The following is a 21,704-nucleotide window of genomic DNA, read 5'->3' as shown; positions in this document are numbered from 1 at the left end:
GTGTGTGTGTGTGTGTGTGTGTGTGTGTGTGTGTGTGTGTGTGTGTGGTGTGGAATGTGCTGTGATCGGATTCATGCTTCTGGAAGAGGATTCTGTGGCTACGGGAAGTAAATGGAGACAGGATACCCAGTGAGGAGAAGGGTACAGGTAAGTCAGGTGAGAGAGAATTGTGGCTTGGTAGCATGGAGCCATTTAGAAGGCACATTTATTAGGGCAGGATGATTTATTGGATGTGGGGGTGAGGAAGAGGAAGGGGTCCAGGTTCCTGGGAGTGAGTGGGTCAGGCCTTCACTGAGCCGGGGACTTGAGGATGAGAGGTAGATTTGGGGCACAGATAATGAGCTCAGGGCTGGACATGTTGTTTTTGAGATGCTTGGAGCATTTGAGGGTCGGGTGGGGGACTTATAGGAGGTGGTTGTGTGTGAGGATCTGGAGTTGGGGAGAGAGGTCTGCGCCAGAGGAAGGATGGAGAGTTACACGAGAGGGTGTAGAGCTGTGTTCAAGAGAAGACAACCTCAGTGGTGAGGAGCGCAGACTCTAGTTTCAAACCGCTGGGTTCAACTCTGCTTAATAGCAGCGTGACCTTGAGCAAGTGGCGTAACATCTCTAAATCAGTTTTCCCACTTGTCAGATGGGTATAACAAACTTCCATGTCTCACAGGGTTGTGAGGATTGAAGTTAATGTGCAGAAAGTTCTTAGAATAGGGCCTGGCATCTAATAAGCACTGCCATCTCAGTGTTAGCAGTTGTTATTGTAATAACCCTCAAAGGGCGAGGTGCAAACCATCCCCATCAGAATCTCAGTGGGAGCGGCTTTAAAAACTAGACATTGTTAAGGTTTGGGCACCTGCTCACCTAAAGTAGCTGCAATTCTGAGCTTAGGTTAGCTGGCTAACCTAACCCAAGTGCCCAGCCCTCAGCCCTCATGTCATCGCTGGGACTGTGTGTGTTGCTCAGGTGTATTTGACCTTCAGGTGGGCTGGTGTGAGAAGACTAGAGGATGAAGCCCTGGGGAAGAGACCCCACATTGGGAGTGGGTGGAAGGGGATTCTGAGAAGGAGCAGCTTTGGTGTGTTGGGTTCCCTGTCCCCCCTACCCACCCTGGGCCCTGGGCCCTCTAGTGGGGTGTCTGCCTCTGGGGTCCGGATGCACCCAGACTCTGTGTCCACAACCTCCAGATCTGAGAACGATGGTTTGGGCTCCTCAGCAGTGTTTTAGCTGTTTCTGGGGACTGTTGCGGTGCAGCTACCAGGGCTGCCTGGGGGCTGCTCTAGAGGGGCGTCCATGCTCCTCTAGATTTCAGCTTACTCCTCGTCCCGCTGTCAGGCCAGGTTCCAGGCTTGGCAAATGACGGAGAGCCCTGCCAGGGGCCAGCTCCGGCTGGGTGCCAAGGCCTGCGTACCTGATCTTGGTCATGGCTGCCAACCTCACCCCTTATGAGGCCTTTGTGGGTGCCAAGCAGTGACTCCTAACTTGGGTCCGGTACCGGTCAGGCTGTTCCTGAGTAGCTTTCTAGTTGGTCTCCTGGGCACACCCGGCAGCCCTGATTGTTGCTGTGTCTGGGGTGCTTCTGGGAGCTGCTGCTGGTGACTCTGGCAGGTGGTTCTGATCGCCCTCCTGGGTCATTTGGGACACTGGTGGTTCCAGGTGCTGATCTGGCTCTTCTAGAATCCTCTTTGTGCTGTAGGGTCTTTGCAGGTGCAGGGTTCTGTTCCTGTTATGTCTGTTCCCTGACCCACCTCCAGGCCATCTGGGGCACATTCCTCTATCCAGGTGTGGCTTCTGCTCAGCTTGGGTCCAGGTGCCAAGCCCAGTGCTCCTGGTGTGGCCTCAGGCGTGGCAGGAGGGCAACTGGCTTGGGGGACCTTCCCCGTTCTCTACCTCAGACTCTGCCCCTCTGCCCCAGGGTCCCTGAGCAACGGTGGAGCTGACAGCCCCACATCTGGCCCTGTGAGGCCCCGGCAGGCGTCGCCGGACAAACGGGCCTTTGAGTTTGGGACACGGAAGCTGGTTTGTCTGGCCAGACCCGCCCGGCAGCCTGTGTGCTGGGAGCAGGGAGGCCACAGGGAACTTTGCGGAGAAGCTGGGGGGCTGGGAGACGGAAGCCTGCGGCCATCCTGAGGCCGGGGTTGTGAGCTGTGGGGGGAGGGGTGATGGAGGCCGGGGAGGGTGTGGGCTGCAGGGTCAGCGCGGGTGGTCGTGGGTTGGCCAGGCCTGTCCTGGCCATGCTCAGGCACGAGGAACTCCCCTGTGTTGCAGACGCGGTTGGTCTCGAGCGAGGCTGGTTCCCAGGTGCCAGGTGAGAGGGTGTGGGCGTGTCCGACCCCTGCCCCCACTCAGGACGGGGCCCACGCTGGTGAGAGCTCAGTAATTGTCCTGGAAGGAAGGCGCCGGGCTCTGTCGCCCTGTGTGTGCCAGCGGAGGAGGCGTCCAGTGGCACACCTTCATTTTAAAAATTATAGAGCAGGGCTTCCCTGGTGGCGCAGTGGTTGGGAGTCCGCCTGCCAATGCAGGCGACACAGGTTCATGCCCCAGTCCGGGAAGATCCCACATGGCGCGGAGCAGCTGGGCCCGTGAGCCATGGCCGCTGAGCCTGTGCGTCCGGAGCCTGTGCTCTGCAACGGGAGAGGCCACAACAGTGAGAGGCCCGTGTACCGCAAAAAACAAAAAAATAAAAAATAAATAAATAAATAAAAATTATAGAGCAGCAGAGAGGCAAAAATAAATATCGCTTCTGAAGCTTCTTTGAAGGCTGCACGGGTGCTGGCACGGCCCTCCCAGGCTGGGCTGTTTTCTGCGAGCTCATTCGCGCGTTCATCTGCTCAGTCAGCATATCTTGATGGCGCACCTACTATGTGCCGGCTCTCTGCTGGGTGCTGGGGACACGGAGGTGAGCCGGCACGCACTGAGCTTATGGTTGTGACTCAGCGGCCACTCGGCAGTTGTGTAAATAAATAAATCATATCAATCATGTCGTGGTCACCACTCCAAGGCAAGGTCCAGGCGTGTAGCCCAGGACATCCTGGAAAATGCTGTTGGCTCTGAGATCCGAGGGGTCACTGGCTAGAAGAGGTGAGGAGTGCGGTCCAGGCAGTGGCATAGGGCCCGGGCAAGGCTGAGAGACTGCAGGAGGATGGCACATTTGAGGACCAGAAGAGGAAGTTTTCGGGCGGGCTGGCTGGCTGGCTGGCTGGCTGGCGAGAGGGAGCGTGGCCAGATTGGGCTACAGAGGTGGGCGGCGCCGACTGCCGTGCTGGAGGGTGGTGCTGAGGAGTTCGGACACAAGTTTTTCTGCTGAGGTCAGGGACTTGGTCTGTGTTGTTCACGGCTATATGCAGGGTGCCTGGCAGAAAGCCTGGCACGTAGTAGGTGCTCAGGAATATGGAAGAAGTGAGTAAATGAAGTGAAGAGATGGGCATTTTTCTAAATGGGGCTCGTCCTGCAGGAACAGTTCCATAACCTGCTTTTTCTTCCCCCTTCGTAAACAGCAAATTTTGAATGTCTTTCTGTGTCAATACCTGCTCTGCTGTAATGAAATTCTTAACGTTTCCTTATCCTTTTCTCTCTTTCCAGGAAGGAGCAGAGGCCCCAGTGCCCTGCCCTCAGTGCTGGTTGTCCAAGAGTGACGGGCGTGAGCAGTCAGAGTCCTGGTGAGTGTCCCCCAGGTTGTGGCCGGGCAGGGGTGCCGAGGGCCAGGCCAAGAAGCTTGGATTTTTTTTTTAAATTTATTTTATTTAATTTATTTATTTTTGGCTGCGTTGGGTCTTCGTTGCTGTGCGCAAGCTTTTCTCTGGTTACCGCGTCTTTGTTGCGGTGCACAGGCTTCTCATTGCAGTGGCTTCTCCTGTTGAGGAGCACGGGCTCTAGGCGTGCAAGCTTCAGTAGTTGTGCAGCACGCAGGCTTTAATTGTGTGGCACGCAGGCTTAGTTGTTCTGTGGCATGTGGGATCTTCCCAGACCAGTGCTCGAACCCGTGTCCCGTGCAGTGGCAGGCGGATTCTTAACCACTGCACCACCAGGGAAGCCCGAAGCTTGGATTTTGACTTAGGCCGGTGGAGAGCTGTGGAAGGGTTGTCACTAGGGGCGTGAATGATCCAGTGTGCGTGTGGCAGAGAGGTGATGGAGGCCTGGACCAGGAAGGCGGTGATGGAGGTGGAGAGAAGGGATTTGAGTGTTTAGGGAAGCCAAGTAGACAGGACATGGTGAAGGGTTGAATGTGGGGCATGAGGGAGGGGAGGTGTCGAGGATGGCTCCCGGGTTTCTGGCCAGAGTGGGTGACGGAGGTGGGTGGGGAATGATATACAGCTCGTCAGCTGCTGTAGGTGTGAAATAGGCTTCCGGATAACATTCTAGGACTTACACCAGGATCTCTATGCTTCCCATTCACCATGTTTCTGTAGAAAAGACTGTTCCGAACTGTAGGTTGTGGTAGAAAGAGCAAGGTACTCACAGGATCTGGGCCCATCCTTCTTCGTCTCTTTGAGGTCCACTTCTTTCTGCTAGAAGCACAGACGTGTGGGTTGGAGTTACAGGGAATGAGGTTGGGGAGTTAGGTTGGAGTCAGAGTGTGCTGGGCCTTGGTTGTCAGGCTAAATAAAGACTGTAGCCTCTCCTGAGGGTGGTATGAAGGCACTGAGGGTTCGTAAGCAGAGAAGCAACGTCCACACATTCATCTACCCGTTGCCCATTCGCTTGTTCATTCATGAAACATTATCTGCATGTCTCCTGGGGGATAAAGAAGCCAACAGAGCTGCGGGCCTTGATCAGATCTGCATTTTTGTAAGCTGAAAGGGGGCCTTGGTTTGTTTGCAGGATGGGCTGGAAGGGAGTGACCAGGGGCAGGAAGCCCACCGAAGACATGGGCGCTGATGACGTCTTCCTAACACGGCAGTGGTTGGGGTGGAGCCAGGGCAGATTCAAACGTATTGACCAGTGATATACGTGGGATGAGGAAAAGGGAGAATTTGCGGAGGCCTGGCTGGCTTGGGTGGGTGATCATGGCGGTGTCACGGAGATGGGGACCTGGAGAAGGAGTGGGATTGGGGAGGATGCATTCTGGTTGGGCCATCCTCTGTAAGCTCCTTGAAGACAGAGCCCATGACTGTCTTGTTCATCACCCTGCCTTCTGGCTCAGGGCCCAGTAGGGCCCACTGGACAGTTCTGCATGATGGCTGGCGAAGAGGGCTGTGGAAGAGATGGGTCTGGTCTGGGCGTGGAAGGGAAATGAGCATGTATTGGGTATCTGCTGGGGGCCAGACCCCATGCGTGGTGAGGTGAGCTATGGGGCTATGTAGAAGGTGCGGCAGGAAGGCTGTGTCACAGGTTGGAAAGGTCAGATAGGGAGGGTGGGTGTGGAGATACCTTTCACCTGGCTATCCTCAGATGATGAGTTTGACCTTCCTGGGAGCCCAGTCTCACCATAAAAGGTGCCTGAAATTGGAGCCCTCTGTCCTCTGGGGAGGCCACTTGTTGATGGCCTGTTGAAGGGGTAGGGGTGGGGTGTGCTGTACGGCCCGGCTCTGGAGGCAAGACTGACTTGGAGGGGGAGGGGAAGGTGCTGTGAGATCCCGAGGCCTAGGTACAGCTAATATATGTCAAGCCTACCTGGGATATTGGGGCCCAGGGTACCCATAGGGACTGAGTTCTGGGGCAGGGACCAGGGCAGCAGGCCTTAGGTGACATGGGCAAAGGATCTTGCCGTCTGCATCAGGGTTTCTCAACCTCAGTATTGTTGACATTTTGGACCAGATAACCCTTTGTTGTAGGGCCTGGCCCGTTATTGTAGGATGTCTAGCATCATCTCTCGCTTCTTCCTACTGTGCCAGTAGCACCTCCTCCCCCATCCCCGTCAGACGATCACAAATGTATCCAGACATCGCCTAATGTCCCATAGCAGGGCAAAATCACCCTGGATTGAGAAGCACTGTTCTACACCACTTCTTGCTGCCTTCACTGTGCTGTACAAACCTGGGAAACTGGGGAGGGCCACGCAGGGAAGGTTCACAGTGATAGGCCACGGGAGCTGAGTTCTGGTGGGTGAGTAGGTGGCTGAGGCCAGGACAAGGCATTCTTTACAACAGAGAGAAGAGTGGGTGCAGAGGCCTAGACGCAGCCACGTTGGTGAACATTAACCCAAGGGAGGCTCCGCTCTCCAGAGGAAGGAGGCTGGACGGCTGGTGGCTTAGGGGTTTTAGCTGTAGGAAGGTGCCTCTGCTGGCTCCCTTGGTCTTCCGCCCCCAGAGCTAAGCCTCTGCTGGAGCTTGTGCCCCACCCCCAAGACTCTGGGATGCTCTTCCTAAGCTCCTCGTCCTCTTGCAGGGGAGACCGAAGAGCTGAGGGCTGCCAGAGGGTAAGTAAGGTCCCAGCTTCGAGAAGGAGGGAGGGTGGGCAGATCCTGGCCGTGCTCACAGTCTCTGGCCAACTGGCTGGAGGAGCAAAGGCAGCCTGCCGCAGCCTCCCTTCCCGGAGCTGGGGTCACGGCTGAGACTGATTTATTCCCGTCGTAATCTGGTGGTTGGTTTGGTGAGAGTTGGAAACATGTTGGTTTTCCCTTCCCAAGTGTAACAAGGCCTGTTTCCGCTTCCCCGGCCACTGCTGCAGTGCCACGTGGTGAAGTGTCCGGGACGTGACAAAAGGGTTAGCTGCCCACCGGTTAGAAGATGAACAGCTCGGGGCTCTGCCTGCTCTCACGCTCCTCTGCCCCAAGCGCTGGCCTCTCCCCTTCGCCGGCCGCTCCTTGGGGCCCTGGATACCCCTCCTTCTGCTGATGCCCATTTTGGGGCCCCAGCCTCCTGAGAGCCAGGGTCCTGGCCTGGGGAGGAAGCAGGGAGGAGGCTGTAGGAACAGGTGGTATTTGGAGACTAATTAATATTTGTGAGTAATAACACGTGCCCAAGGGAAACAAATCAATTTGTGTTTTCATATTCATGAGGAGGCCTCGGAATGATCCCAGATGTTCTCCAGCCAGGGAACCACCCCCCGCATGTTTGGCGTCACATGGTCTCTCCTGGGGGGCCCCCCACTGAGGCTGGCAGGGGTGGTTGGGTGGGCCGCATGGCGGTGACCTAGCCTCTGGGTAACAAGCCTTTCTGTGACATTTGTATTCGAATCCTGTGGCTCGGTGTGGGGCCTGCTCCTTCCTTTTCCCTCAGAGCAGTGATTCCCAGGCTCTTCAGTTTCACAAACCAGTACAGTTTCCAAAAGTACTTGGGGGCCAGACATGGGGTTGGCAAAATTTTTTATCTTGCCAAGTAAGGACATCATAAAAAAAAACAACTGGTATCTGCTATCACCATCACTTCCTACAAGACAGGACATTTTAGCACCAAGGACGTAATTTCAGAATAAAGGACAGCTCTTCCCAAGAAAGGGCAGTCGGCAGCTTTACACTGATGTAGCAAAGAAAAAGGGTATGTTAAAACCATTCTGAGTGTAGAAAAATGACATTTGATGATATTGTACAATATCGTTCAGCATGGAATTGTTTTCCTGCCCGAGTGTGTCAGTTGGTAGAACCGATGGTCCGCGGTGCAATTCAGAGACGAGCTGAGTGTGCAAGTGCTCAGGCCGTATTTTCATCTCGGCCGTTGAGAGCCCAGACTCACCCAGCCGTGGGCGGAAGTGGACGCTCTGCTCTTAACGCCGTTGCACTGATTTCAGAAGGTTCTCAGCTACCCCAGCAAGGCTAGCGTCGGTCCACCCCCCTGCTCCCCTCCCGCCACCTCCCCACAGGTGACCCTGAGCACTCTGGGGTGGGGGCAGGGCCAGCGTCTAGACGGAGGCCAGACCCAGGAGCCAGGACTCCTCCTATGCGGGGCCCTGGAGCTGGGAGTGGCCTGCGCCGCCTGACACTGGGGCAGGCTGTGTGCCCAGAGTCTGGGGCGGAGGCAGCTTGCTCACACCAGGAGCTGGTGAGGGAGAGGCCCTGGCCCGGACAGCTCTGTGGTTGCCTGAGTAGTTCCCTGAGAACGTGTCCATGTCTGTGTGTCCCCGCGTCTCCCCGTCTCTCTGGGTGTCCTCGTGTCCGTGGACCGCTGGGAAGAGCTCTCTGGGAGGGAATGTCATTGTTTTCAACTTCTTCACCTCTGTCTGTCCTACTTTCTGCATCTGAACAGTATCCTAGGCACTCCAGACCCAGATACACAGGAGGACCCTGGGGTCCCCAAGTCACGGCCACTTGTTTTTGTTACAGTGGGGGTGGGGTTACCAGAAGCAAGCCCAGTTTCTCTGACACCCGTGGGCAGAATCTCATCCAACAGTGTACCACACGATGTCTGCTCTGGAATTAACACCCCCTTGATGGCTGTACTGGGGACTGACACCCGTGATGTGTATAACAGGGTTATTCCTCTATGATAACGTAACCCTATAACGTGCATCGGGCAGCTGCATCCCCATGATGTCTGTCTACACTCACATGATGTCTGGACAGGGCTGCTACACTTCCGTGATGCCTCTCCCTGGGAGTTGCACTGCCATGATTACGGTACCAAGGCAGCTACAGGGGATGACGCCTCAATGATCATTGTACTGGGGAGTTTCACCCCATGATGATTGTGCTGTGCAGTTGTACCTCCATAGTGTCTCTTCTCTGTAGCTTCATCCCCTTTACATCCATACCAGGGAGCTATGTCCCCCATGGTGTGTGTTCCTGAGGGTTATGCCCCCATGTTGTCTGCCCTGGGAGGAGGGTTCACACCCTGACTGCTTGTACCTGGGAGTGAAACCTCTGTGAATACGGTATTGTTGCACCCTGTGATGTCTGTACTAGTCCCCTCTGCCTCTGTCCTTTGGTGTAACACACCGCTGATATGTGTACCAGGAGCTGCAGGATGGTTGTATCAAGGGGCCATACCCCCATGGCACCCTGGCCAGGCAGTTCACCACCTGATGTCTGCTGGGAAGTTGAATTCTACTGTTGGTCGCACTGCTGCACGACAGTGCCATGATGACAGAGCCCAGACAGACAGGGCCTTAGTGATGGCGTGTCCTCCATCCCAAGTTGGCCGTATGGGGCATGGTGCTGGGGACTTCCTCTTTCCTGGTCTCGCCACACCGAGCGGAAGCCCAGGCATGGTGTAACTAGGGCTGGATGCCCACCATGCTGCTTCAGTGGGCCTGCTTTTGTTGCTTAGCCTGTCTCAGACTTTCGGTGAGATCTTGGGACAAGGGACATCTCCCACCCTTTCCCCTTTGTGTTCAGCCCCTACCTCACTTCACAGTTGTACCTGCTTTGTCCCAGCACCTTTGCTCACCTCCTGCCCTCTGATCTTATGACCTTCGACTGTCCCAGTTGAGACGGATCTAATTTCCAGGGAGGAGCAGAGCCATCTTTGAGGCCAGCCTCTTCCTGTTCACCAGCCCTGTCACCTCCTTGCAAATATTCTTACCGTTGTGGGTTAGCTGGCACCTGGGTCTGATCCCCACCCTCCCACCAGAATCCGTAGGTACCACTGTGGGGCCCCCAGGTGTGTTCACCGTCACTCACTCCCCTTCTGCGCCCTGTTGTGTCTCCAGAGCATTAATGAGAGGCTTTGTGCACCAGCCCCTGGCCCAGAGCAAGGTGTAAGCAGAGCTGGTGGGCTTACACAGATCCCCAGAAGCCCCCTGAAAGGGAGCCATGGGAGAGAGACCCTTGGGAGCTCGCCACCGGGGCTGGAGAGTGATAGCGGTGTATGTGTACCGTCTGGGGTGGCCATGCTGAGGGCTCCACCCTGGTGCTGGGCGGAGTGGGCGGCGGGGGCACACCTGGCTGAGGAGCCCTGTAAGCAAAGGCCTGGGGGCATTCATGCAATCCCGAATGGTCTTCCCCATGCCCAGGTTCCTGACTCAGCCCGGATGGCAGTTGTGAGCAAGGGCACCCCACCCCTTGATATGCTCTGGGCCACTGGGGCAAGGGCCGAGGAGGTGTGAGGTCGACTCTTAGGGTCCAGCACCCCCAGTCCTGGCCACTAGGGCCTCCCTGTGGTTTCCCTAGTGGCCAGGACTGGGAAGGTGCCATGGGAATTGGGTAGGATGAGGGTAACCAGGCGGGGCGGGTGCACCTTGTCCCGAGCATGTCCTGGCGAGCCCGGACGGGTTGTGGCTTTGGCTCCAAGCTTCTGATACCTGGATCTTGTCTGCCACGACTAAGGCTGTGCTCTGAGGCTTGTGCCCAGCCTGCGGGCTCTGCTGGGGAGAGGAGGGGCAACAGGAGACCCCAGGGGCTCTGGAGTCCCTGGCCTCTGTGGGTCTGCTGACTACTCCGTCTCGGTCTTGCTTTGTTTGGTCTCTGTCTCCACCTGTGTGTCTCTGTGTCTCTCGGACCCCGTTTCCCTGTCCCAGTCCTCTTATGGAGGCAAGTTGGAAATTCTGGGTCTGCAGCGGAACATCCCTGTACATCCTCTGCTCTCAGTAGTCCCTGCCCCCTACTCAGGTTTAGAGAGTGACCTGGGGGCCTCTTGTACTCTCTCCCTACAGTGTGACTGGTGGGTTATCCTTGGAGTCACTAGGGGATCGATAAGGAGCCTGGGTTTTCACAGGGGTCGGAAGGTCTGGGTGGTCATCGCACAGTCCAAGGCGGGGTGGTATCTGTTGAACTAGGCTCTGGGTGGTCAACGACGATGAGTGGTGGTCTTGGTGGTGAGTGGGGGCCAGGAGGTGGCATGTGGGCAATAAGATATTGGTGGGTACCAGCTAATTGGCTCTGCCCTTCTCTCTGTCACAGGTTGATTGTCCTGGACTGTAGCTGGCTGTGGCGCTGGAGCCCTGGATGGCCCCTGAGCCAGCCTCAGGGAGGACGATGGTGCCCCTCGTGCCCGCACTCGTGATGCTTGGTTTGGTGGCAGGTGCCCATGGCGACAGTAAGTCTGACCTCTCAAGGCATGGGATCTCCCAGATGGAAAGGTGCATTCCTCCCAGCAGGACTCTGGAAGGGGGGACGAGGCCAGCCACTAGGAGAGACAGGATGGCTAGATACACCTCCAGACCTTCTGTCCTAGAGAGACCCCCCCCTTGGAGACCACCCCCCTCCAAGTAATACTCCAGCCCCGGTCTTCCTCGGAGCATCCTGTGGGATCTCGCGTGTCTCTTAAGGTGCTCCAGGGTGGGGGGTGTCTGAGTGTGACCCTGTTTATGGGGTGGAGGTGAGGCATGTCCAGGATTCGTGTGGTCATTAGTGATGTGCTCAGGCGTGCACTGTGTCCGCTGCTGTGGACCTGTGCAGAAGGCACAGTGTGGGCCATGTCGGTGTTGGTGTGGGAATGGGGGGCTGCACACAGGAACACGTATGGACATGTGAGTGGGATGCCAGAGGTGTCCACAGGTCCAGGGGAAGATGGGAAGGTGAGCCACCGGAGCCCTTCCCCTGGGCCAGACCTGTGTGTAGACACTGAGCACTTCCTTCCCTCCCCACTTCAAGGCAGAGGGGCATCCCCCTCCCCCAGCCCTCAGCCGTGAGAATGGGGGAAGATTGCACTTGGCCACAGGAAGCTGGGCTCCAGCGCCCCTCTGGAGCGTGTATGGGGGGAGATGGGATTGTCCCCTGCCCAGATCCAACTACGAACTTTGGTCCCTTTCCTGCCGCCCTTCCCCCTGCCTGGCAATACAAGACTGGCCGCAGCCCGCCCCGTTGCCATGGTTACCACTGCTTGGTTACCGGTGGGAGGCGGGGCACAGGGCAGATTTAGCCAATCTGCACACTGAGGGGGAGGGTCGAGGTCGGAGCCAAGGTCCCTGGGGAACAGAGTTGTTCCCATCCTGTCCGGAGCCCAGAGGTGACAAAGGGCCAACCTGGGGGTCAGCGCAGGGGTCAGCAGGCCATAGGGTTCCCCCACCCCGCTCTCCCTGTGTCTGGGAGCAGAGCTCTCTTCTTGCCCCACCCAAACCCTTTCTCCTAATGGCTCATTAATTATTCAGGACCAGATCCTGGAGGAGGTGGGACTGGAGCACCCCGCCCTTTGTCCTCCAGGTTGGGTGGGGCCAATAGAGCGAGGAGAAGGAGAGGGCATTCCTCCTGGGGCGCAGGGTGAGGGGTAATGAGAGCCTTGAGGTGCGGGTGATGAGAGGGCTGGGCTAGCAGGAACAGGGAAGGTTAGGGGGTGCGGGTGATCTCCAGCTCGGTTGGGGCTGCTGGGAGAGAGCTTGAGCCTGCAGGGCCAGGCTGGGGTAGAAGTCACTGGGTAGGTGACAATGGCAAGGAGGCGAAGGCTTGTGAGAGCCAGCCCTCGGACACTGAAGTCCTGGCCTTGCTCCCCCACCCTCACTCTGGACGCTCTTAGGCCCTTCAAATGGGAGCTTGAGAGCAGAGGGAGGACCACCCGGCTGGGCTTTTGGAGACAATACATCCTGGGAGCATAACTGTCTTCCCTCCTACTCAGACCTAACATGCTGGAACCTGTACCCTCACCCTCATCCTCCCAGACGTACCCGTCTTTCTGTGTTCTCTCTCCTGGTGAATGGCTTTCCCACCCACCCAGCCACCCAAGTCAGAAACCTGGGCCTCCTCCCAGCCTCCTCGCTCTCTCATACCCACATCTAATCCGTCACCAAGTGCCGCTGTTTCTCCCTCCGAGTATCTTTGGAATGCATCCACATGTCTCCGCTGCCCTCACCCAAGCCGTGCTCGGCTCTTGCCGGGCCTTTTGCTGCAGCAGCCTCCTAGTGGCTTCCCTGTCTCCAGCCCCTGTCCTCACCATCCAGTCTCCGTTCCATGGTAGGAGTCATGTTGCAAAATGAAAGCCTGATCGCGTCGCCCCTCATTTTAAAATCCCTCGCTCTCTTCCCCTGTCGCCTTTCGGATCAAGCCTTGGGGTCCAGGCCCTGCATCTTTAAGCCTCTGCCAACCTCATCCTTCACCTGCCCCACCCCACGCCCCCGCCGTGCTGACTTCTCGGTTGCTCCCGTGCTCCCAGGCCTCTGTTCCTTCTGTTTCCTCTGATAGGAACCCTCTTCCCCATCCCCTTCACCTGATGAGTTCCCACTCACCTGGAGCCATCACCTCCTCTAGGAGCCTGGGTCATGTGCTGCTCCCCTGGGCACCTGTGACTGCTTCAGGTCTGTCTGTCCCATTGGACTGTGAGTCCTGAGCGGTCAGACCATTGTCCAGTTCAGGGCCTGGAGTGTGGTAGATGAGTGAGTGTAGGGGTGGAGTCAGGCCTGAACCCCTAGTAGGACTCAGGGGGCAGGGCGGAACAATTTTTAGAGCAGAGGCCAAGAGCCTCCGTGCTGGTCCCTTAAGGACCAAAGACCAGGATCTTGAAGGTAGGAACCAGCTGGAGATGCCGAACTAGGTGAGTTGGGCTCTGCTCCCAGGCAGAGAGCCACGGGAGAGGGGCATGGGCTGGGGGCTGTGATGACCTGACCCCAGGAGCACTGCACATACGTTTGGATCTGTCCCCCGCGTCATGGCCAGGCTTGGGCTGGGCCTGCGAGACTGCTCGCTGGGGCGAGTAGTCAACGTGGACAGAGCTGCTGCAAAAGGTAGGGCAGGCGCCCCAGAGAATTGACGACTGGAGCAGTGGAGCGCAGAGCGGACAAATGTGTTTCTATAGGCCTCTTAACGAGACAAATGAATGGGGGCCCTGGCCTCTGAGGGGAGTGCAGGGAAGGGGGGCGGAGAAGCAGCTGCCAGGGGTTAGCCCCGAGGCCCCGGCGTCAATGCCGAGTCAGCTCTGATGGGGACCTGGGCACGTGGGGCTCGGCGGCTCCCCCAGCTGGGGCTTGTGGCTTCTCACGAGGGAGGCTCATGGGGCCAGGGGTGGTCCTGAGCAGGAAGAGGTTTCTGCTGATCCGCTGTGTGCATGTCAGGTGCTCCGTGGGAAGAATCCACACAGGCCTGCCTTCGGAGCCCGCAGTGTGGGTTACTACAGCATCCACTGTGCTGGGGTGGTGCTGACACAGAGGTAGTGACCTAAGCATCGTTGCGGGGGGAGGTGTAGGGGACTTCCTAGAAAACAGGAGCCCTGAAGGTTGAGTGGGCGTTTGCTAATGGGGGCCATTGCCTGATGAGATGAGATTAGGGGGAAGAAGCAGGAACGGGCCTGGGCTTCTCCCTGGAGCCCATGGGAGGACCATGATGAGGACCATCTCCCTTTTGTCCCCACACAGCTTAGCACAGTCCAGTTACTTGGAATCATAGGAGCCCAGAGCAGGATGCCTGATGGCTAGGAGTGTAGGTAGGGGCAGACGCCTAAGTCGCTGAGGAGGTATCTGTCGTATCACCGCCCCCACCCAGCCTGGGGAGCTGGAACATGGCAGGGTGCTGCACGCAGTTCTGCGGTGCCCTGCTCCTCATCCTTGGGGAGGCAGGACCTGGTGGCCCAGCTAGACTCTGCCCTCCATGGAACTTCCGGCAGGTTGCTTTCTCTCTCAGGGCCTGTTTTCCTATTGCACAATGAGGATAATCACTTCTACCTGGAAAGGTTAACTGAGGTCACATGTTCAAGGCACCTGGCACTTAGTATGTGCTCCCTCCATCCTAGGCCATGACCTGGGGCTCCCAGTGTGTCCCCTGGGAAACCAGGTTGTCTCTGAGCGGGCTGCCCTCCCGGGGATGCCAGGAGTGGTCACAGGAGCCAGCATTAATGAGTCCCCAGCTCATCGGACTGTTCAGGGCCTGGGAACCCGCCTCCCTCCCCTGCCTCACCACCCCTTGCTGCTGCGTGTATGTGTGCTCTGCAGGGAAGGCGCAAAATAGCTGGCTCCGTTTGGCTGGACCCTGGGAGGTGTGGGGGGCCCCCCACCCCAGCCCCCGTCCATGCCAGCCCACTTGTTTCCTTTCTTAGGCCACTCCCTCCCACTTTGCATGGGCTCAGCTACCTGTGCGAGTCCAGGGCATGCCCCTGGGGGCTGCTGCCCAAAGACCTGTGCAGCCCACGACCTCCATGTGCTAGGGGAGGGGAGGTGGACCTACATCCTGGTGGGGCAAAAAGCCCCTCCGGACATGTGGTCTTCAGAAGTTCTGTTCAGACCCTCCCCGAACACTAGCTCTGGGTCTGTACTGGGCGAATGGTCAAGTCATCTGATTTTGTCTGCCTGCCTGGGGACCTGACTGGTCACTGTGGCCCGCGGGCTGCGGGACGCAGAGCAGGCTCCCACAGGCTTGAGAGTAGGGTGCACAAGAGGGGCAGGGCACGCACGAAGGCAAGGGGTACCCACAGACCTGGGTGGGTGATGCGGCCACGGGGCCTGAGCTGTGTCCTGCGCGGTGCTTGGCCTGTGGCAGGTGCTGGTTTTTTTTTGAAAAAGTCAAGAAAGCCTGGAGAAGTTAGCAGGAGTGAGTGTGGGGAAGGGAGCGGGGAGACAAATGTCAGCACAGGGTTTGTGCTCCCCAAAAGTCCGCCTGGTGAAGAGAGACGAGGGCTTGGCAGGGCTGTGGGAAGAGAGGTGCCCACCCGTGGGGGTGAGTGGGCTGAGGGAAATGAGGGGCTGGCCTGTTGGAGGGGAGGTCCTGCCCCCTGGGCTGCCCCGGGCCCGCGTGCTGCCAGTCTTGCCAGAGCCTGGTGGGTGGGTGGGCTGGGCAGGGCTCTGGCCCCTCTCCAGCCTCTGGGGCGGGTGGTGGGGTCCACCTCCTTGATGGCCCCAGGCCTTGGGCGCCTTCCAGCCTCTCCTGTACTCAGGCCTTCCCCTTCCTCTCTCTCTCTCCCTCCCCCCGCCCCGGCCCCCCCCACACCTGGCTGCCTCCCCAGCTTCTGGTTCTTTGTTTGGCGTGGAGGCCCTGCCCCCAGGCACACTCACCCGGCCATTCTGGTTCAGCAGGTTCCAGCCTCTGGTTTCTGCAGCTGACACGTTGAGGCAGGAGTTTCACCCAGGGCTTCTCTCCCCAGCGGGCAGCAGGGGCTCCCCAGTGTGGTGTGTGAGGGGCCGAGGTCTCCATCCTCTGCAGGCCTTCCTTTGTGGTCAGGTCACCTTCACTTGCCCGACCCACCCCCCTCTACCAGGAATGGGGTCGGGCGCTGGGACGGGGGAGAAGCAAGGCAGGCGTGGTATCTGCCCTACTCAGGGTTATTGTTCTCTGTCGGGAAGCAGCCATGAATTAAATACTCCTCCAAAGTGTGGAGAAAGTAATAACATCACACGTGTACGTAACAAACCATGAGCAGTGCTGTGAGGGAGGCGGCGGGAGTCTCCAGAGAGCCTAAAACCCAGAACCGAGCTGGTGGAGGTGGGGGCCACAGCAGGGGGACCAAGGAAGGTTTTCGGAGGAAATGATGTTTAAATTGAGATCAGAAAGGTGAATAGGGGGTAGTGGGTAAAGAGGTAGTCTGAGAGGTTTGTGGCAGAAGGAATGGCTTATGCAAAGGCCCTGAGGTGCAGGGGGCATAGTTTATCCAGTGGACGGGAAGCCAGGGCTGTGTGTGTGTGTGTGTGTGTGTGTGTGTGTGTGTGTGTGTGTGTGTGAAGGGCTGGGGTGAGACCTGGCAGGGCTCCAGGTCTGAACTCCATCATGACGGGAGTTTAAATCTTGGGATTTAAATCTTGGGAGACCTTTGGAGGGTTTTGATCAGGGAAGAGGCTGCTGCTTCACTCTGGCTGCTGAATAGAGACTAGGGACGCAGCTGGTTAGGTTGGTGGAGTGTCCAGTCGAGAGAGGGTGATGGCAGTGCAGAAGGAGAGCAGGGAGCTGCTGTCTGGAGGTGTGGGGGAGGGGCGTGCAGTGTGCAGGGGGGTGGGCAGGAGACTCTTCCCCACCCACAAGTCGGGCAGGGGCGTCCTATCTGAGGATCTCACTGAGAGGACAGGCTCTGCAGACAACTGCAGACTGGGAGAGTCCGGAACCTCCTTCAGAGGGCAGTCGGGGCAAGGGTGAGGCAAACTGAGGCTTCCTGAACCTTTGTGATGTCCCCATACCCCTCGGGTCCCCAGCAGGTTTGTGTGTTTCCCCAATAAGGCTGCCCTCACCCGCTCTGGGTATTCCAAGAGCAGTCAGGTAGGTCCCCGCGTCTCCTTCCTCCAGGGAGGCCCTGGGTGCCGTAAGATGTGCTTAGGATTTGGAATCCTGGATCAAACCCTAGCTCTGCTCCAGATCAGTCTGTGATTTGTCTGTTGTTTAACCTTCTGGGCCTCCATTTCCCCATCTGTAAAACGGGGGTGATAATTCTACTGATGCTAAGGAGGGTGATGGCTGCCCACAGGCAAGGTCCACCACGTGTCCAGCCTGTGCAAGCAGCCTGCAGACATCATCACATTTCGTCTGCACAGATCCCTATCACTAGCACCATTTTGCAGATGAGGCTCAGAGATGGTGAGTGACTTTCTTAATAATTACATAAAACGTCCAGAGCCCACTGGACCCTGGGCTGCTGGGTAAGATGGGCCCCTCCCTGCTCCCTGCAAGGCTGAGCCCTCCCAGCTCTCTGTACCTGCAGCTGTCACTCCCGACCCTGGTGGTCCCCCAGACCCTTCCCTCTGCCCCATCTGCTGTCCCTCTTCTCTCCACTGGATCAGCACCTTCTCCCTCTGCTGGCTCCTTCCCATCAGCATTAACTAAATAAATAAATATTATCTTTCACATCTTAGGAAAAAGAGAAACAAGAATAGGAATTTCCTTGGTGGTCCAGTGATAAAGAATCCACCTTGCACTGCAGTGGACGCGGGTTCTATCCCTGGTCAGGGAACTAAGATTCCCACATGCCGTGGGGCAGCTATGCCCCCGTGACACAGTTACAGAGCTCGCATGCCCTGGAGCCTGTGCGCCACAGCTAGTGAGAGAAAACCCGCACGCCACAACCAGACAGAAGCCCCCACACACCACAACGAAGATCCCACATGCCTCAACAAAGATCCTGTGTGCCGCAACTAAGACCCAACACAGCCAAAAATAAATTAAATAAATAATAAATAAATCTTAAAAAAAAAAAAGAAACAAGAATGTAAAAGCCTCCCTTCAACCCGTCCTCCAGGCGCCATCTTCTCTTTATCTTCCCCATCACAGCCAATCTTTTTTTTTTTTTTTTGACCGTGTTGGGTCTTTGTTGCTGTGCGGGCTTTCTCTAGTTGCGGGCGAGCAGGGGCTACTCTTCATTGCAGTGCGCAATGGGCTTCTCATTGCAGTGGCTTCTCTTGTTGTGGAGCACAGGCTCTAGGTGCACAGGCTCAGTAACTGTGGCTCGCGGGCTCTAGAGCACAGGCTCAGTAGTTGTGGCTCGCGGGCTCTAGAGCACAGGCTCAGTAGTTGTGGCTCGCGGGCTCTAGAGCACAGGCTCAGTAGTTGTGGTGCACGGGCTTAGTTGCTCCGCAGCATGTGGGGATCTTCCCGGACCAGGGATCGAATCTGTGTCCCCCTGCGTTGGTAGGTGGGTTCTTAACCACTGCACCACCAGGGAAGTCCCCAGTCTTCTTTAAGTAGTCACTGTACTCTGCTTTCGCCTCTTGCTCCTTGACCTCCTCTGGTCTGGCTTTGGCCCCTGCCACCCCACTGACTGCTCTTGACAAGGCCCCCAACTGTACCAATGTGAACTGTTTCTGGCAGGTGTCTTGGAGTCATATAGGCTTGAATTCAAATCTCAGATGTGCCACTAATTGGCTGTGTGACCTTGGGCTAGTGACTTGACCTCTCTGTGCCTCTAAACTGGGGATAACAACGGTGAAGGACTAAATGAGATAAAGTACCTGATGCAGAGTGGGATTATCATCATTGAACAAACATGTTTTTGTTCCAGAGACCAGACCAGGCCTGGGCTCATCGGCACTGAGCAGGTGGTCTGAAATGTCATTTCTCATGGTATCAGCCTTCCTGGAGCTGTTCATTGGTCTGATTAATAGGAAATGGATCCGCTATCAGGATTAGCAAGGCATTTCTACATCTTAATGAAGGCCGGGTTTCCAGGGTCTTGTGACCCTGGGTGATGGGATTCCAGGTTGGCCCTGGTGTGTGTATCAAGGTGACATGGGTGGGCATGGCAGTACAGTGTCCAAGCCCCCTCCCTTCTCCCCCTCCCCCTGCCTCTCTGTGGACACTCTGGGGAGACGTCCAGGCCATCGGAAGGCAATTACCCAGCCAGTGGGAGCCGGGTGGGGAGGGCAGATTTACAGGACAGCGTTCACCTGGGAAGACATCCAGAGATACTTAGGAGGTGGAATGTGTAGGCCTTCAGGACTGATGGTGTGTGGGGGCCGGGGAGAGGTGGAGTCACGGTTTCTGGCTTGAGCCTTGCGGTGGATGGAGGTACCATCGCCCTGGTGGAGAGGAGTTGGGGAGGAACGCGTCCAGGGGAGGCGCTAGGGCTGCTCCCAGCAGCTCTCAGCATGCCTTTGTCCTAGAGCTTGGACTTGATGGGGGGATGGGAGACAGAAGAGTGTAGCAGTTAACGTATGGACTCCAGACTCAGTCGCCTGGGTTCAAATCTTGGCTCTGCCACTAACCAGCTCTCATGTCAGGCAAATCCCTTAACCTCTGAGTGTCTTGACTTCCTTCTCTATAAGCACAGATGAGTGTAGCACCCAGCTCATGTGCTCACAGCTCTTTGAAGAGTGCCTGGCACATAAGAAGCACTGCATAAGGGTTAGGCATCGCTACTGTTATTTCCTCTATAGATCTTTCTTGCCCCCCACCCCATGCCTGCCGCCTGTGGTAGAGGCCATGTCGGCGGTGACTGTGCCATGATGACTTGGTGTCTGTCTCTCTCCAGGCAAACCTGTCTTCATTAAGGTCCCTGAGGACCAGACTGGGCTGTCAGGAGGGGTGGCCTCCTTCGTGTGCCAAGCCACAGGGGAACCCAAGCCGCGCATCACGTGGATGAAGAAGGGGAAGAAAGTCAGCTCCCAGCGCTTCGAGGTACAGTCGCGGGTGGGAAGGGGCAGGCAGGGCTCCAGGTCTGCCTATTCTGGGGTCTGGTCCTGCCTCACCTGCTCTTGGTCTCCCTCCTTGGGGGCCTTTTGGCAGTGAGAGGATGGCTGACCTTGAGCAGGCTTCCGTGTCCTGAGCAGGCTGTGACCACGTGTCTGTCCTGCGGCAGGTAATTGAGTTTGACGACGGGGCAGGGTCCGTGCTGCGAATCCAGCCATTGCGGGTGCAGCGAGATGAAGCCATCTATGAGTGCACGGCCACCAACAGTCTGGGAGAGATCAACACTAGTGCCAAGCTCTCAGTGCTCGAAGGTACGTGCTGGGGAGGGATGGGGCCTGGTGGGTGTGGAGACTGATGCAGGGATGAGCCAGCCAGCCAGGCCCGTCCCCACCGTGGACTGGGGTGTTTTTATGGAAAGGGAAACTACTGGCCATCCTGGGGTCAGCGAAGGTCAGTGGTGGGCAGGGACGGTCACTGGATTTTTGGCTTGTGCCAAAGCCCGCTGTGTGCCTCGTGTCTTTGTGTTCTGCAGAGCCGGGATGTTGCTCGGTGGGTCTGGGGACTGACTTGAGGTGTGGGGCTGCAGCTACATAATCGCTTGGGGTACATGACTCGTGGCAGTGGATGTGATTTTCATGGGGAACCTGCCAGTAGGCTTCAGAGAGGTGTGTTCCCAGTCACTGTTAGGAGCAAGGGCCCTAGGCTGGAGGCTGGGGCTCTGTAGGTGGACTTTAATGACTTCTCTCACTCCAAGGCTCCTCCATTCATTCCCAAACACTCCCTAATGCTGCCTTGTGTCCTGCCAGTTATCTGACCCGGTCCTGCCCTTGAGACTTCAGTCTCCAATGAGTCCTGCAGGTGTGGCCCAGGAGACTGGGGGCAGGGTGCAGCGTAGAATGGAGCTGTGGTCTGAGTCCTGGGGACAAGTGGGAGTTGGGTTGGGGGCCTCGGCAGGGGAATAGCATCGGCATGTGCAAGGCCCAGAGGCAGGAGAGAATGGTGCTTTCAAGGGACTCTGAGTGGTTCCGTTTGGTTTTGGGGTGGGGGGGCGTCACTGGAGGACACAGAGAAACGGGGAAGAGTAATTCAACATGAGCCTGGAGAGACTGGAGAGCAGATGACACAAGACCAGGTTGAGAAATGAACACTTTCCTGGGGACATAGGAAGCCACAAATAGAGAGTGACACGATCGCCCCCCCCCACCCCAGCCATGATGGAGTCATCAGTCTGAATATGTCTGCCTGTATTTTCAAAATATGGCATTGATTGTTGCTTTTTAAAAAAAGATTACAGTAACAATACCTGTTCACTGTTGAAAATTTGGTAAGTATAAAATAGCACATAGGAAAAAATAAAAATCGCCTGTTTATCTTACCTCTACTATTAACTTTTGGTTATTTCCTTACAGTCCATTTTCTGTGCATGCATGATATATGTAACAAAAACAGGATTACATTCTGCTCAATGATTTGTGGACTGCTTTTTAAAAAAACATTCCATGAACATCTTCCTTGCCATTTTTTTCTGCATCATTATTTTCAGTGGCTGTGGGTAAGTGTCACGTGCAAGTACCCTAATTTATTTAGCCACTCCCTTATTGTTGGACACATATGTTGTTTCCAGTTTTTTGCTTTTATAAATAAGGTGCTATACGCTTCCTTGCAGATAAGATGTGTTCACCTTCCTGATTATTTCCTTATTCTAGATGCATGGAAGTGGAATTGCTAGATCAAAGGGGACGTGTGATTTTAAGCCTTTTCAGTATTTCCAGAAGACTGTGTCGGTTTACACTCCCACCAAACAGGGCATAAGAGGGGCCTCTTTTCTGCTTATCCTCACCAGCAGTGGGAATTATCATTTTAAAAAGTCTTTGCCAAGTTAATAGGCAAAAACTGGCATCTCAATTTAATTTGCATTTCTTTGATTACAGAGCAGTTG

The 21,704-nt window shown here is 56.4% G+C and overlaps 1 protein-coding gene across 13 annotated transcripts in view; it reads left to right on the top strand.

Moving 5' to 3' along the window:
• PTPRF (protein tyrosine phosphatase receptor type F) overlaps nucleotides 1–21,704 on the top strand; it is an 86,163-nt gene that overhangs the window by 3,945 nt on the left and 60,514 nt on the right. For 9 of the 13 annotated variants that reach the window (XM_027108827.1, XM_027108823.1, XM_027108818.1 and 6 more), the window contains exons 2-5: nucleotides 3,574–3,650; nucleotides 10,706–10,841; nucleotides 19,608–19,753; nucleotides 19,935–20,076. In XM_027108827.1, coding sequence (XP_026964628.1) covers nucleotides 10,751–10,841; nucleotides 19,608–19,753; nucleotides 19,935–20,076 — 379 coding nt within the window. In that variant the 5' untranslated portion in view covers nucleotides 3,574–3,650; nucleotides 10,706–10,750. Of the gene's footprint in view, nucleotides 1–2,259; nucleotides 2,300–3,573; nucleotides 3,651–10,132; nucleotides 10,302–10,569; nucleotides 10,621–10,705; nucleotides 10,842–19,607; nucleotides 19,754–19,934; nucleotides 20,077–21,704 lie in introns of those variants that run through there. The other 4 variants (XM_027108819.1, XM_027108830.1, XM_027108831.1 and 1 more) reach the window with 4 other exon arrangements.

The sequence above is a fragment of the Aethalodelphis obliquidens genome, unplaced genomic scaffold, assembly GCF_003676395.1.
Source record: "Aethalodelphis obliquidens isolate GAN/ISIS:26980383/991018 unplaced genomic scaffold, ASM367639v1 scaffold9, whole genome shotgun sequence".
Lineage (NCBI taxonomy): Eukaryota > Metazoa > Chordata > Mammalia > Artiodactyla > Delphinidae > Aethalodelphis > Aethalodelphis obliquidens.
Note: the sequence above shows the minus strand (reverse complement) of the source record. Positions and strands in the feature narration are given on the sequence as shown.